At 45.0% G+C, this 17,553-nt stretch overlaps 1 protein-coding gene across 2 annotated transcripts in view; it reads right to left on the minus strand.

Moving 5' to 3' along the window:
- fer1l4 (fer-1 like family member 4) overlaps positions 1 to 17,553 on the minus strand; it is a 320,348-nt gene that overhangs the window by 64,726 nt on the left and 238,069 nt on the right. For both annotated transcript variants that reach the window (XM_068000123.1, XM_068000124.1), the window contains one exon: positions 4,534 to 4,688. In XM_068000123.1, coding sequence (XP_067856224.1) covers positions 4,534 to 4,688 — 155 coding nt within the window. The remainder of the gene's footprint in view (positions 1 to 4,533; positions 4,689 to 17,553) is intronic.

Below are 17,553 nucleotides of genomic sequence, written 5' to 3' on the forward strand. Positions count from 1 at the left end.
GGACTCTCCTTTTACACTGCGCTCACCTCTCGGACTCTCCTCCCGCTCTCGGACTCTCCTTTTACACTGCGCTCACCTCTCGGACTCTCCTTTTACACTGCGCTCACCTCTCGGACTCTTCTCCCGCTCTCGGGACTCTCCTTTTACACTGCGCTCACCTCTCGGACTCTTCTCCCGCTCTCGGGACACTCCTTTTACACTGCGCTCACCTCTCGGACTCTCCTCCTGCTCTCGGGACACTCCTTTTACACTGCGCTCACCTCTTGGACTCTCCTTTCACACTGCGCTCACCTCTCGGAGGGAGTGAGGAGGGAGTAAGAAAACAGGGAACAATGGGCAAGTTAGCCTGACATCAATAGTAGGGAAATTGCTAGAATATATTATTGAGGACATAGTAACAGAGCACTTAGAAAATCATAATCTGATTAGGCAGAGTCAACATGGTTTTATGAAAGGGAAATCATGTTTGACAAATGTATTCAAATGTTTTGAGGGTGTAAGTAGTGGGGTGGATAAAGGGGAACCAGTGGATGTCGTATATTTGGATTTTCAAAAGGCATCCGATAAGGTGCCACATAAGAGGTTGTTACACAAGATTAGGGCTCATGGGGTTGGTGGTAATATATTAGCATGGATTCAGGATTGGTTAATGGACAGAAAACAGAGAGTAGGAAAAAACAGGTCATTCTCAGGTTGGCAGGCTGTAACTAGTGGGGTGCTGCAAGGATCAGTGCTTGGGCCTCAGCTATTTACAATCTATATTAATGATTTGGATGAAGGGACCGAGTGTAATGTATCCAAGTTTGCTGACGATACAAAGTTAGGTGGGAAAGTAAGCTGTGAGGAGGACACAAAGAGTCTGCAAAGGGATATAGACAGGTTAGGTGAATGGGCAAGAAGGGGGCAGATGCAGCATAATGTGGGGAAATATGAGGTTATTCACTTTGGTAGGAAGAATAGAAAAACAGAATATTTTTTAAATGGTGAGAAACTATTAAATGTTGGTGTTCAGAGGGATTTGGGTGTCCTTGTACACAAAACATAGAAAGTTAACATGCAGGTACAACAAGCCTAGGGGGACCAATGTCCGAGGGGGAGTGTTTGCTAGTGCTGTTGGGGAGGGTTTAAACTAATGTGGCAGGGGGATGGGAACCGATGCAGGAAGTCAGTGGGAAGTATAGTGGTGACAGAAACAAAAGGCAGTAAGGGAGAGTGTACAAAACATGACCAGACAGATGGTCTGAGAAAGCAGGGCAAAGACCAAGGGAAGTCTAGATTAAACTGCATTTATTTCAATGCAAGAAGTCTGATGGGCAAGGTAGATGAACTCAGGGCATGGATGGGTACATGGGACTGGGATGTTATAGCTATTACTGAAACATGGCTAAGGGAGGGGCAGGACTGGCAGCTCAATGTTCCAGGGTACAGATGCTATAGGAAAGATAGAGCAGGAGGTAAAAGAGGAGGGGGAGTTGCGTTCTTGATTAGGGAGAACATCACGGCAGTAGTGAGAGGGGATATATCCGAGGGTTCGCCCACTGAGTCTATATGGGTAGAACTGAAAAATAAGAAGGGAGAGATCACTTTGATAGGATTGTACTACAGACCCCCAAATAGTCAACGGGAAATTGAGGAGCAAATATGTAAGGAGATTACAGACAGCTGCAAGAAAAATAGGGTGGTAATAGTAGGGGACTTTAACTTTCCCAACATTGACTGGGACAGCCATAGCATTAGGGGCTTGGATGGAGAGAAATTTGTTGAGTGTATTCAGGAGGAATTTCTCATTCAGTATGTGGATGGCCCGACTAGAGAGGGGGCAAAACTTGACCTCCTCTTGGGAAATAAGGAAGGGCAGGTGACAGAAGTGTTAGTGAGGGATCACTTTGGGACCAGTGATCATAATTCCATTAGTTTTAAGATAGCTATGGAGAAGGATAGGTCTGGCCCAAAAGTTAAAATTCTAAATGTTGTGCCTTTGTTTAAGAAGGGCGGCAGGGAAAAGCCTGGGAACTACAGACCGGTGAGCCTGACATCTGTAGTGGGTAAGTTGTTACAGGGTATTCTGAGAGACAGGATCTACAGGCATTTGGAGAGGCAGGGACTGATTAGGAACAGTCAGCATGGTTTTGTGAGAGGAAAATCATGTCTCACGAATTTGATTGAGTTTTTTGAAGAGGTAACCAAGAAGATAGATGAGGGCTGTGCAGTGGACGTGGTCTACATGGACTTTAGCAAAGCCTTTGACAAGGTACCGCATGGTAGGTTGTTACATGAGGTTAAATCTCACGGGATCCAAGGTGAGGTAGCCAATTGGATACAAAATTGGATCGACGACAGAAGACAGAGGGTGGTTGTAGAGGGTTGTTTTTCAAACTGGAGGCCTGTGACCAGCGGTGTGCCTCAGGGATCGGTGCTGGGTCCGCTGTTATTTGTTATTTATATTAATGATTTGGATGAGAATTTAGGAGGCATGGTTAGTAAGTTTGCAGATGACACCAAGATTGGTGGCATTGTGGACAGTGAAGAAGGTTATCTAGGATTGCAACGGGATCTTGATAAATTGGGCCGGTGGGTCGATGAATGGCAGATGGAGTTTAATTTAGATAAATGTGAGGTGATGCATTTTGGTAGATCGAATCGGGCCAGGACCTACTCCGTTGATGGTAGGGCGTTGGGGAGAGTTATAGAACAAAGAGATCTAGGAGTACAGGTTCATAGCTCCTTGAAAGTGGAGTCACAGGTGGATAGGGTGGTGAAGAAGGCATTCAGCATGCTTGGTTTCATTGGTCAGAACATTGAATACAGGAGTTGGGATGTCTTGTTGAAGTTGTACAAGACATTAGTAAGGCCACACTTGGAATACTGTGTACAGTTCTGGTCACCCTATTATAGAAAGGATATTATTAAACTAGAAAGAGTGCAGAAAAGATTTACTAGGATGCTACCGGGACTTGATGGTTTGACTTATAGGGAGAGGTTGGATAGACTGAGACTTTTTTCCCTGGAGAGTAGGAGGTTTAGGGGTGATCTTATAGAAGTCTATAAAATAATGAGGGGCATAGATAAGGTAGATAGTCAAAATCTTTTCCCAAAGGTAGGGGAGTCTATAACGAGGGGGCATAGATTTAAGGTGAGAGGGGAGAGATACAAAAGGGTCCAGAGGGGCAATTTTTTCACTCAAAGGGTGGTGAGTGTCTGGAACGAGCTGCCAGAGGCAGTAGTAGAGGCGGGTACAATTTTGTCTTTTAAAAAGCATTTGGACAGTTACATGGGTAAGATGGGTATAGAGGGATATGGGCCAAGTGCGGGCAATTGGGACTAGCTTAGTGGTATAAACTGGGCGACATGGACATGTTGGGCCGAAGGGCCTGTTTCCATGTTGTGAACTTCTATGATTCTAAGCAATTAGGAAGGCAAATGGAATGCTGGCCTTTAATGCAAGGGGGTTGGAGTACAAAAATAAGGAAGTCTTGTTGAAATTGTACAGGGCTTTGGTGAGACCACATCTGGAGTACTGTGTGCAATTTTGGTCTCCTTGCCTAAGGAAGGATATACTTGCTTTAGAGGCAGTGCAACAAAGCTTCACTAGATTGATTCCTGGGATGAGAGGGTTGTCCTGTGAGGAAAGATTGAGTAGAATGGGCTATACTCTCTGGAGTTTCGAAGAATGAGAGGTGATCTCATTGAAACATCTAAGATTCTAAGAGGGCTTGACAGGGTAGACGCTGAGAGGATGTTTCCCCTGGCTGGAGAGTGTAGAACTAGGGGACATAGTCTCAGGATAAGGGGTCGGACATTTAGGCCTGAGATGAGGAGGAACTTCTTCACTCAGAGGGTCATGAATCTTTGGAATTCTCCACCCCAGAGGGCTGTGGATGCTGAGTCATTGAGTATATTCAAGACTGAGATCGACAGATTTTGGAACTCTAAGGGAATCAAGGGATATGGGGATCAGGTGGGAAAGTGGAGTTGAGGTTGAAGATCAGCCATAATCTTCCTGAATGGTGGAGCAGGCTCGGGGGACCGTATGGCCTACTCCTGCTTCTATTTCTTATGCTATTTTGGGACCTTAGATGTCTGTGCAATGCCTGAAAAATGGGCAATACAATTTCTAGGCCTGAGAGTCAGGACTCACCTCGGAGATTGATCTAACATCAGAGAGCAAAGCAATCAAGATTAAAGAAAGGTAAAAAAGACCTAAACAGAAAACAAACTACCAGAAAGGGTACTTCATTCTAGAAAGGAACAGGTTCAATACCTGTTGAAAAGGGGATTGAATGTTATAGAGATATTAATTAATCTCTGATTCACAGGGGGGTTAAGAGAGTGGGAGATCTGGGGGGTATCGGGGAGGGGAAGAGTCGATGATTATGGTGGTCTACATGGACAGGTACAGGTCTGATGGGCCAAATATCCTTTATTTGTTCCAAGTTTTCTCAAGTTCATTCAATGCATTAACATGAAAACCAGCCTAAAATTTAGGAAAAAACAAAGCTGTTAAAAAAAAATCAAAACAGAAACAATTCTTACCCATTGGTGGCAGGTCAGTGGGCATTTTGAATATTTTGTTGTTAACTTTAACTTCCTCAATCCTGTATTCAGGTTCCGATAATTGTAAATCTTTGCAGAGTTTTGTTAATATCTGGGAGGGCTTCAGGCAGTCGTGCCATGCGTTGTAACCTTGACTACCAATCAGGGAGAACAAAGTACAAACAATTATTAGACCAGATGGAAGAGAGATCCCTTTCCCTTTCCCAACTTGGCCTGAAACCAGCTCCCCCCTCCCTCCTGTCCTCCCTCCCTCCAGTCCTCCCTCCCTCCAGTCCCTGCTCCCTCACGACCCCCCTCTCTCCCATCCTCAGGGGATGAGAATGGAACCAGGGAAAATAAACTAGAAAAATTTACTGATAAACAAAAAATAGAACAGCAGTGAGAAACATTTAAAACGGTGATCAATAGAGTCCAGGAGAAATATATCCCACTAAAAAGCAAGAACAAACTAGCCAGTAATGATATACCATGGATGAATAATTTATTCGTTCATGGTATGTGGGCGTCGCTGGCAAGGCCAGTATTTATTGCCCATCCCTAATTGCCCTCGAGAAGGTGGTGGTGAGCCGCCTTCTTGAACCGCTGTAGTCCGTGTGGTGAAGGTTCTCCCACAGTGCTGTTAGGGAGTTCCAGGATTTTGACCCAGCGACGATGAACGAACAGCGATATATTTCCAAGTCGGGATGGTGTGCGACTTGGAGGGCAATGTTCAGGTGGTGTTGTTCCCATGTACCTGCTGCCCTTGTCCTTCTAGGTGGTAGAGGTCGGGGGTTTGGGAGGTGCTGTCGAAGAAGCCTTGGTGAGTTGCTGCAGTGCATCCTGTGGATGGTACACACTGCAGCCACAGTGCGCCGGTGGTGAAGGGAGTGAATGTTTAGGGTGGTGGATGGGGTGCCAATCAAGCAGGCTGCTTTGTCCTGGATGGTGTCGAGCTTCTTGAGTGTTGTTGGAGCTGCACTCATCCAGGCAAGTGGAAAGTATTCCATCACACTCCTGACTTGTGCCTTGTAGATGGTGGAAAGGGTTTGGGGAGTCAGGAGGTGAGTCACTACCGCAGAATACCCAGCCTCTGACCTGCTCTTGTAGCCACAGTATTTATGTGGCTAGTCCAGCTAAGTTTCTGGTCAATGGTGACCCCCACGATGTTGATGGTGGGGGATTCGGCGATGGTAATGCCGTTGGATGTCAAGGGGAGGTGGTTAGACTCTCTCTTGTTGGAGATGGTCATTGCCTGGCACTTGTCCAGCGCGAATGTTACTTGCCACTTATCAGCCCAAGCCTGGATGTTGTCCAGGTCTTGCTGCATGCGGGCACAGACTGCTTCATTATCTGAGGGGTTGCGAATGGAACTGAACACTGTGCAGTCATCAGCGAACATCCCCATTTCTTATGATGGAGGGGAGGTCATTGATGAAGCAACTGAAGATGGTTGGGCCTAGGACACTGCCCTGAGGAACTCCTGCAGCAATGTCCTGGGGCTGAGATGATTGGCCTCCAACAACCACTACCATCTTCCTTTGTGCTAGGTATGACTCCAGCCACTGGAGAGTTTTTCCCCTGATTCCCATTGACTTCAGTTTTACTAGGGCTCCTTGGTGCCACACTCGGTCAAATGCTGCCTTGATGTCAAGGGCAGTCACTCTCACCTCACCTCTGGAATTCAGCTCTTTTGTCCATGTTTGGATCAAGGCTGTAATGAGGTCTGGATGAATAAAGAAATGTGGGCAAAATTGAAACTAAAGAAAAAGGCATACACTAAGACTATATATCGGGACATTAGAGGAGCTTGTAACAAAGGTAATGCAATAATCGTGGGGGACTTTAATCTTCATATAGACTGGGCAAACCAAATTAGCTAAAGTAGTTTTGGAAAATGAGTATGGGCAAGTGGGTGAAGTGACAGTGGGTGACCGTACTGGGAATAGTGACCATAATTCAGTTATAAACAATTTTACAACACCAAGTTATAGCCCAACAATTTTATTTGAAATTCACAAGCTTTCGGAGGCTTCCTCCTTCCTCAGGTGAATGTGGAAATGAAATCCTCGAAGCCTCCGAAAGCTTGTGAATTTCAAATAAAATTGTTGGACTATAACTTGGTGTTGTAAAATTGTTTACAATTGTCAACCCCAGTCCATCACCAGCATCTCCACATCACAATTCAGTTAGTTTTAGCATTATTATGGAAAAGGACAGAGTTAAATCAGGCGTAAACGTTTTAAATTGGGGGAAGGCAAATTTTACAGAACTAAGAGGTGATTTGGCAGAAGTGGACTGGACACAACTACTTGAGGAGAAATCAGTGGCAAGCCAGCGGGAGGCACTAAAAAGTGAAATTCTACGGGTACAATGTGGACACGTCCCCTCAAAGGAAGAGGGTGGCACTGCCAAATTTAGAGCCCCCTGGTTGTCTACAAATATACGGGGCCAGATAAAGCAGAAAAAGAAAGCTTATGACTGTCACAGAAAACTAAATACTGCAGAAAGCCTAGAGGAGTATAGAAAGTACAGGGATGACGTAAAAAAGGAAATAAGGAAAGCAAAGAGAGGGCATGAAAAAATATTAGCAGTAAGATTCAAGAAAACCCAAAGATGTTTTATCAGTACATTAAGAACAAGAGGATAGCTAAGGAAAAGGTGGGACCTATCAGGGATGATAAGGGTAACTTGTGTGTAGAAGCAGAGGATGTGCGTAGGGTGTTAAATGAATATTTTGTCTCCGTATTCACAAAGGAAAGGGATGATCCGGACGTAGTAGTTAAAGAGGAGAGGTGTGAAATATTGGATAAGGTAAACATAACGAGAGAGGAAGTACTAGAGGGACTGGAATCCTTGAAAGTTGATAAGTCAGGAGGGCCGGATGGATTGTTTCCTCGGCTATTGAGGAAATAACGGATGCTCTGAGGATCATTTCCCAATCCTCACTAGATACAGGGGAGGTACCGGAGGACTGGAAGACTGCAAACGTAGTACCATTGTTTAAAAAGGGTACGAGGAAAGGCAAACAATTATAGGCCGGTCAGTCTTACCTCGGTGGTGGGCAAACTATTAGAATCAATACTGAGAGATAGGATAGGATAAACTGTCACTTGGAAAGGCATGGTTTAATCAGGAGAGCTTTTTGAGCCAGCATGTAGAAAGTCCTACAAGAGAGGGGGCGGTACTGGACCTAATTCTAGGGAATGTGGCCGGCCAAGTGGAAGAAGTGCTAGTAGGTGAGCACTTTGGTGACAGTGACCATAATTTGGTGAGATTTAAGGTGGTCATGGAAAAGGACAGGGAGGGGCCGGAAATAAAGGTTCTAAATTGGGGGAAGGCCGATTTTAATAGGATAAGGCAGGATCTGGCCAAAATGGACTGGGATCAGCTGCTTGTAGGAAAATCCGCATCGGAGCAATGGGAGTCTTTCAGAAGGGAGATTGAGACCATACAATGGCAACATGTTCCCGTAAAGGTCAAGGGTGGTTCCAAGAACTCCAGGGAACCTTGGATGTCAGGGGATATACGAGAATGGATTAGGAAAAAAAGGAGGGCTTTTGGCAGATACAAAAGGCTAAAGACGGAGGAAACCCTAGAGGAGTACAAAAAGTGCAGGGGGGATACTTAAAAAAGAAATTAGGAGATCAAGGAGGGGCCATGAAATAACACTGGCGAGCAAAATAAAGGAAAATCCTAAGATGTTTTATAAGTATATTAAGGGTAAGAGGATGACTAGGGAAAAAATAGGGCCCATTAGGGACAAAAATGGCAATCTGTGTGTGGAGCCGGCAGATGTAGGAGGGGTTCTAAATGAATTTTTTGCATCTGTTTTCACTATGGAGAAGGACGATGTAGACATAGAAATACGGCAGGGGGACTGTGATATACTCGAACATATTAACATCGAGCGAGAGGAGGTATTGGCGGTTTTAGCAGGCCTAAAAATGGATAAATCCCCAGGCCCGGACGAAATGTATCCCAGGCTACTGTGTGAGGCAAAGGAGGAGATTGCGGGGGCTCTGACACATATATTCAGAACCTCTCTGGCCACAGGGGATGTGCCAGAGGACTGGAGAACCGCTAATGTAATACCATTATTCAAGAAGGGGAGTAGGGAAAAACCGGGGAACTACAGGCCAGTGAGCCTAACATCAGTGGTGGGAAAATTATTGGAAAAAATTCTGAAGGACAAAATTAGTCTCCACTTGGAGAAGCAAGGATTAATCAGGGATAGTCAACATGGCTTTGTCAAGGGAAGATCATGTCTGACTAACTTGATTGAATTTTTTGAGGGGGTGACTAGGCATGTGGATGAGGGTAACGCAGTGGATGTGGTATACATGGATTTCAGTAAGGCCTTCGATAAAGTCCCCCACAGGAGACTGGTCAAGAAGGTACGAGCCCATGGAATCCAGGGTGCCTTGGCACTTTGGATACAAAACTGGCTTAGTGGCAGAAGGCAGAGGGTGATGGTCGAAGGTTGTTTTTGTGACTGGAAGCCTGTGGCCAGTGGGGTACCACAGGGATCGGTGCTGGGTCCCTTGCTGTTTGTGGTCTACATTAATGACTTGGATATGAATGTAAAAGGTATGATCAGTAAGTTCGCTGATGATACAAAAATTGGTAGGGTGGTAAATAGCGAGGAGGATAGCCTCAGTCTGCAGGACGATATAGATGGGTTGGTCAGATGGGCGGAACAGTGGCAAATGGAATTTAACCCGGAAAAGTGCGAGGTGATGCACTTTGGAGGGACTAACAAGGCAAGGGAATACACAATGAATGGGAGGACCCTAGGCAAGACAGAGGGTCAGAGGGATCTTGGTGTGCAAGTTCACAGATCCCTGAAGGCGGCGGAACAGGTAGATAAGGTGGTAAAGAAGGCATATGGGATACTTGCCTTTATTAGCCGAGGCATAGAATATAAGAGCAAGGAGGTTATGATGGAGCTGTATAAAACACTGGTTAGGCCACAGCTGGAGTACTGTGTGCAGTTCTGGTCGCCACACTACAGGAAGGATGTGATCGCTTTGGAGAGGGTGCAGAGGAGATTCACCAGGATGTTACCAGGGCTGGAGCGCTTCAGCTATGAAGAGAGACTGGGAAGATTGGGTTTGTTTTCCTTGGAGCAGAGGAGGCTGAGGGGGGACATGATTGAGGTGTACAAAATTATGAGGGGCACAGATAGGATGGATACTAAGGAGCTTTTTCCCTTCGTTAAGGGTACTATAACAAGGGGACATAGATTCAAGGTAAAAGGCGGGAGGTTTAGAGGGGATTTGAGAAAGAACTTTTTCACCCAGAGGGTGGTTGGAGTCTGGAACTCACTGCCTGAAAGGGTTGTGGAGGCAGGAACCCTCACAACATTCAAGAAGCATTTGGATGAGCACTTGAAATGCCATAGCATACAAGGCTACGGACCAAATGCTGGAATATGGGATTAGAGTAGACAGGGCTGATGGCCGGCGTGGACACGATGGGCCGAAGGGCCTCTATCCGTGCTGTATAACTCTATGACTCTATGACTCTATGAATAGTCAGCATGGATTTGTTCAGGGAAGGTCATGCCTTACAAATCTGATTGAATTCTTTGAGGAAGTGACAAGGAGGATTGATGCGTGTAGTGCAGTGGATGTTGTCTACATGGATTTTAGTAAGGCATTTGACAAGGTCCCACATGGCAGACTGGTCAGAAAGGTAAAAGCCCATGGGATGCAGGGAAATGTGGTGAATTGGATCCAAAAGTGGCTCAGTAACAGGAAACAAAGGGTAAAAGTCGATGGATGTCTTTGCGAATGGAAATCCGTTTCCAGTGGTGTGCCACAGGGCTCAGTGTTGGGTCCCTTGCTGTTTGTGGTATATGTTAATGATTTGGACTTGAATGCAGGGGGCATGATTGACAAATTTGCAGACAACACAAAAATTGGCCGTGTAGTTGATAGTGAAGAGGATAGCTGTGGACTCCAAGAAGATATCAATGTGTTGGTGGAGTGGGCGGAAAAGTGGCAAATGGAGTTCAACCCGGAGAAGTGTGAGGTAATGCACTTAGGGAGGGCAAACAGTAAAAGGAAATACGCAGTAAACGGGAATATATTGAGAGGGATAGAGGAAGTGAGAGACCTTGGAGTGCATGTGCACAGGTCCCCGAAGGTGGCAGTACAGGTAGATAAGGTTGTGAAGAAGGCATACGGAATGCTCTCCGTTATTAGCCGAGGTTTATCGAATACAAAAGCAGGGAGGTAATGATGGAACTGTATAAAATGCTAGTAAGGCCACAGCTGGAGTATTGTGCACAGTTCTGGTCACCACATTACAGGAAGGACTTAACTGTTCTGGAGAGAGTGCAGAGAAGATTTAGAAGAATGTTGCAAGGGCTTGAAAATTGCAGCTACGAGGAGAGATTGGATAGGCTGGGGTTGTTTTCCTTGGAGCAGAGGAGGCTGAGGGGAGACTTGATTGAGGTGTACAAAATTATGAGGGGCCCAAATAGAGTAGACAGGAAGTACCTGTTTCCCCTAGCGGAGAGTTCAAGAACTAGAGGACAGAGATTTAAGCTGATTGGCGGAAGGATTAGAGGGACATGAGGAAAAACTATTTTACCCAGAGGGTGGTGGGTGTATGGAATTTACTGCCCGAATTGGTGGTAGAGGCAGGGACCCTCAACTCTTTTAAAAAGTACCTGGATCTGCACCTAAAGTGCTGTAAACTGCAGGGCTATGGACCGGGTGCTGGAAGGTGGGATTAGAATGGGTACCTGGTTGTTCTTCGAGCCGGCACGGACACGATGGGCCAAATGGCCCCCCTTCTGTGCTGTATCTTTTCTATGGTTCTAGGCCAGTTAGCTTGACATCAGTCATAGGGAAAATGCTGGAATCTATTATTAAGGACACTTAGAAAATCATAATATGATTAGGCAGAGTCAACATGGTTTTATGAAAGGGAAATTGTGTTTGGCAAATTTATTAGAGTTTTTTGAGGATGTAACTAGCAGGGTAGATAAAGGGGAACTAGTGGATGTAGTATATTTGGATTTTCAAAAGGCATTCGATAAGGTGCCACTTAAGAGGTTGTTAGGTTGATAAGAGCTCATGGGGTTGGGGATAATATAATATAGATTGAGGATTGGTTATCGGACAGAAAAGAGAGTAGGGATAAATGGGTCATTTTCAGGTTGGCAGGCTGTAACTAGTGGGGTGATTGGGTCTCAGCAATTTACAATCTATATTAATGACATCGATGAAGGGACCGAGTGTAATGTATCCAAGTTTGCTGACGATACAAAGTTAGGTGGGAAAGTAAGCTGTGAGGAGGATGCAAAGAGTCAGCAAAGTGATAAAGACAGGTTAAGTGAGCGGGCAAGAAGGTGGCAGATGCAGCATAATGTGGGGAAATATGAGGTTATTCACTTTGGTAGGAAGAATAGAAAAACAGAATATATTTTAAATGGTGAGAAACTGTTAAATGTTGGTGTTCAGAGGGATTTGGGTGTCCTCATACAAGAAACACAGAAAGTTAGCATGCAGGTACAGTGAGCAATTAGGAAGGCAAATGGCATGATGGCCTTTATTGCAAAAAGTTTGGAGTACAAGAGTAAGGAAGTCTTGCTAAAATTGTATAGGGCTTTGGTGAGACCACACCTGGAGTACTGTGTACAGTTTTGGTCTCCTCATCTAAGGAAGGTTTTACTTGCCTTAGAGGTGGTGCAACGAAGGATCACTAGATTAATTCCTGGGATGAGAGTGTTGTCCTATGAGGATAGATTGAGTAGAATGGGTTTATACTCTCCAGTAATTAGAAGAATGAGAGTTGATCTCATTGAAACATGTAAGATTCTGAGGGGGCTTTACTTTTACTCGTTCATGGGATGTAGGCGTTGCTGGAGAGGCCAGCATTTATTGCCCATCCTTAATTGCCCTTGAGAAGGTGGTGGTGAGCCGCCTTCTTGAATCCGTGCAGTCCGTGTGGTGAAGGTTCTCCCACAGTGCTGTTAGGTATGGAGTTCCAGGATTTTGACCCAGCGACGATGAAGGAACGGCGATATATTTCCAAGTCGGGATGGTGTGTGACTTAGAGGGGAACGTGCAGGTGGTGTTGTTCCCATGTGCCTGCTGCCCTTGTCCTTCTAGGTGGTAGAGGTCGCGGGTTTGGGAGGTGCTGTCGAAGAAGCCTTGGCGAGTTGCTGCAGTGCATCCTGTGGATGGTACATGCTGCAGCCACTGTGTGCCGGTGGTGAAGGGAGTGAATGTTTAGGGTGGTGAATGGGGTACCAATCAAGCGGGCTGCTTTGTCTTGGATGGTGTCAAGCTTCTTGAGTGTTGTTGGAGCTGCACTCATCCAGGCAAGTGGAGAGTATTCCATCACACTCCTGACTTGTGCCTTGTAGATGGTGGAAAGGCTTTGGGGAGTCAGGAGGTGAGTCACTCGCCGCTGAATACCCAGCCTCTGACCTGCTCTTGTAGCCACAGTATTTATGCGGCTGGTCCAGCTAAGTTTCTGGTCAATGGTGATCCCCAAGATGTTGATGGTGGGGGATTCGATGATGGTAATGCCGTTGAATGTCAAGTGGAGTTGGTTAGACTCTCTCTTGTTGGAGATCGTCATTGCCTGGCACGAACGTTATTTGCCACTTATCAGCCCAAGCCTGGATGTTGTCTAGGTCTTGCTGCATGCAGGCACGGACTGCTTCATTATCTGAGGGGTTGCGAATGGAACTGAACACTGTGCAATCATCAGCGAAGATCCCCATTTCTGACCTTATGATGGAGGGAAGATCATTGATGAAGCAGCTGAAGATGGTTGGGCCAAGGACACTGCCCTGAGGAACTCCTGCAGCAATGCCCTGGGGCTGAGATGATTGGCCTCCAACAACCACCACCATCTTCCTTAGTATGACTCCAGCCACTGGAGAGTTTTCCCCCGATTCCCATTGACTTTAATTTTAATAAGGCTCCTTCATGCCACACTCGGTCAAATGACAGGGTAGATGCTGAGAGGTTGTTTCCCCTGGCTGGAGAGTCTAGAACTAGGGGGCATAGTCTCAGGATAAGAGGTCGGCCATTTAGGACTGAGATGAGGAGGTATTTCTTCACTCAGAGGGTTGTGAATGTTTGGAATTCTCTACCCCAGAGGGCTGTGGATGCTGAGTCATTGAGTATATTCTGAGATAGATAGATTTTTGGACTCTAGTGGAATCAAGAGATGTGGAGATCGGGCGGGAAAGTGGAGTTGAGGTTGAAGATCAGCCATGATCTTATTGAATAGCGGAGCACTCTTGAGGGGCCGTAAGGCCTACTCGTGCTTTTATTTCTTATGTTCTTATAGTTAATACCAAGGAGGACGGCGACAAAATATGGAAAGACATTAATAAACTTGCAGAATGGGCGTGTAATTGGCAAATGAATTTCAGTATGGATAAGTGTGAGGTGGTACATTTTGGTCGGAAGAATAAAGGGGCTACGTACTGCTTGGATAATAAGAGTCTAAATGGGGTAGAGGAGCAGAGGGATCAGATACACAAATCACTAAAAGTAGCGACGCAGGATAATATGGCAATAAAAAAAGCAAACCAAGCACTGGGGTTCATTTCTAGAGGGATAGAATTGAAAAGCAGAGAAGTCATCTTGAACTTGTATAGAACCTTGGTTAGATCACACTTGGAGTACTGTGAACAATTCTGGTCTCCATATTATAAAAAGGATATAGAGGCACTGGAGAAGGTGCAAAAAAGATTTATTAGGATGATATCACAACTGAGAGGATATACTTATCAGGAAAGATTGAGCAGGCTGGGGCGTTTTTCTCTAGGAAAGGGAAGACTGAAGGGTGACCTGATAGAGGTTTTTAAAATTATGAAAGGGATTGAAAGGGTAGACGTAGAGAAGATGTTTACATTTGCGGGGGAGACCAGAACTAGTAGCCATAAATATAAGATAGTCACTAATAAATCCAATAGGGAATTCAGAAGAAATGTCTTTCCCCAGAGAGTGGTTAAAATGTGGAACTTGCTATCACAAGGAGTAGTTGAGGCAAATAGCATAGATACATTTAAGGGGAACAGAAGAAGATAAGAATATAACAAACAAGAGCAGGAGTCGGCCATACGGCCCCTTGAGCCTGCTCCACTATTCCATAAGATCTTCAACCTCAACTCCACTTTCCTCCCCGATCCCCAGGTCCCTTGATTCCCCTACAGATCAAAAATCTATTTATTTCAGCCTTGAATATACTCAACGGCTGAGCATCCACAGCCCTCTGTGGTAGAGAATTCCAAAGATTCACAACCCTCTGAGTGAAGAAATTTCTCTTCAGAACATTTTGGAGGGGGAGGGCGAACAGCCAGCTGTCGTGGTGCACATAGGCACCAACGATATAGGTAAAAAAGGGGATGAGGTCCTAAAAGCAGAATATAGGGAGATAGGAGGTAAATTAAAAAATAGGACCTCAAAGGTAGTAATCTCAGGATTGCTGCCAGTGCCACGTGCTAGTCAGAGTAGAAATAGGAGGATATTTCAAATGAATACATGGCTAGAGGAATGGTGCAAGGGGGAGGGATTCAAATTCCTGGGACACTGGAAACGGTTCTGGGGGAGGTGGGACCAGTACAAACCGGATGGTCTGCACCTGGGCAGGGCCGGGACCGCTGTCCTAGGAGGAGTGTTTGCTAGTGCTGTTGGGGAGGGTTTAAACTAAAGTGGCAGGGGGTTGGGAACCTGAGCAGGGAGAGAGAGGAAAGCGTAACAGGAAGGGACAGAAGGTATGGAGTAATAGGTAAAGTGTTAAAAAAGGAAAAAGCAGGAACTAAGCGTCACAAAACAGATTTGAAAGTTCTTTATCTGAATGCACGTAGCATTCGTAATAAAATGGACGAGTTAACGGCACAAATAACTACATATGGGTATGATCTTGTGGCCATTACAGAAACATGGCTGCAGGGTGACAACGACTGGGAATTAAATATGCCAGGGTATTTAACAATCAGGAAGGACAGGCAGGAAGGAAGGGGAGGTGGGGTGGCTATGTTAATAAAGGAAGGAATCACTGTAATACAGATAAATGATATTGGGACAAAGCATCAAGATAATGAAACAGTTTGGGTGGAGATAAGGAATAATAAGGGAAAAAAACATTAGTGGGCGTAGTATATAGGCCTCCTAATAGTTGCAACTCTGCTGGAAGAAGTATTAATCAGGAGATAGTCGGGGCATGTAATAAGGGAACAGCCATAATTATGGGGGATTTTAATTATCATATTAACTGGACAAATCAAATTGGGCAGAGCAGCCTTGAGGACGAGTTCATTGAGTGCATCAGGGATGGATTTCTTGAGCAGTATGTAACTGATCCTACAAGGGGGCAGGCAACCTTGGACCTGGTCCTGTGTAATGAGTCAGGATTAATTAATAATGTCCTAGTTAAGGATCCCCTTGGAACGAGCGACCACAACATGGTTGAATTCCATATCCAATTAGAGGGTGAGAAGGTTGATTCTCAAACAAGCGTACTGAGCTTGAATAAAGGAGACTATGATGGTATGAGAGCGGAATTGATTAAAGTGGACTGGGAAAATAGATTAAAGGGTAAGACGGTACATGAGCAGTGGTGTTCATTTAGGGAGTTATTTTACAACTTTCAAAATAAATATATTCCACTGAGGAAAAAAGGGTGTAAAAGAAATGACAGCCATCCGTGGCTAAGTAAAGAAATCAAGGATAGTATCCGACTAAAAACAAGGACATATAAGGTAGCCAAACTTAGTGTGAGGATAGAAGATTGGGAATTCTTCAAAAGACAGCAAAAAGTAACTAAAGGATTGATTAAGAAAGGGAAGTTAGATTATGAAAAGAAATTAGCAAAAAATATAAAAACAGATAGCAAGAGTTTCTATAGTTATATAAAAAGAAAAAGGGTGGCTAAGGCAAACATAGGTCCCTTAGAGGATGAGACCGGGAAATTAATGGTGGGAAACATGGAGATGGCAAAAATGCTGAACAAATATTTTGTTTCAGTCTTTACAGTAGAGGACACTAAGAATATCCCAACACTGGACAAACAGGGGACTCTCGGGGGGGAGGAGCTAAATACGATTAAAATCACTCAGGAGATGGTACTCAGTAAAATAATGGGACTCAAGGCGGATAAATCCCCTGGACCTGATGGCTTCCATCCTAGGGTCTTGAGGGAAGTGGCAGTAGGGATTGTGGATGCTTTGGTGATAGTTTTCCAAAATTCCCTGGACTCAGGAGAGGTCCCGGCAGATTGGAAAACTGCTAATGTAACACCGTTATTTAAAAAGGGTAGTAGGCAGAAGGCTGGAAATTATAGACCAGTTAGCTTAACATCTGTGGTGGGTAAAATTTTGGAGTCTATTATTAAGGAGACAGTAACGGAACATTTAGATAAGCATAATTTAATAGGACAAAGTCAGCATGGCTTTATGAAGGGGAAGTCATGTCTGACAAATTTGCTTGAGTTCTTCGAGGATATAACGTATAGGGTGGATAAAGGGGAACCAGTGGACATAGTGTATTTAGACTTCCAGAAGGCATTCGACAAGGTGCCACATAAAAGATTATTACTTAAGATAAAAAATCACGGGATTGGGGGTAATATTCTGGCATGGGTGGAGGATTGGTTATCGAACAGGAAGCAGAGAGTTGGGATAAATGGTTCATTTTCGGACTGGCAACCAGTAACCAGTGGTGTTCCGCAGGGGTCGGTTCTGGGTCCCCAACTCTTTACAATCTATATTAACGATTTGGAGGAGGGGACCGAGTGCAACATATCAAAATTTGCAGATGATACAAAGATGGGAGGGAAAGTAGAGAGTGAGGAGGACATAAAAAACCTGCAAGGGGATATAGACAGGCTGGGTGAGTGGGCGGAGATTTGGCAGATGCAATATAATATTGGAAAATGTGAGGTTATGCACTTTGGCAGGAAAAATCAGAGAGCAAGTTATTTTCTTAATGGCGAGAGACTGGAAAGTACTGCAGTACAAAGGGATCTGGGGGTCCTAGTGCAAGA

This window comes from Heptranchias perlo, chromosome 19 (genome assembly GCF_035084215.1).
Source record: "Heptranchias perlo isolate sHepPer1 chromosome 19, sHepPer1.hap1, whole genome shotgun sequence".
Taxonomy (NCBI): Eukaryota; Metazoa; Chordata; class Chondrichthyes; order Hexanchiformes; family Hexanchidae; genus Heptranchias; species Heptranchias perlo.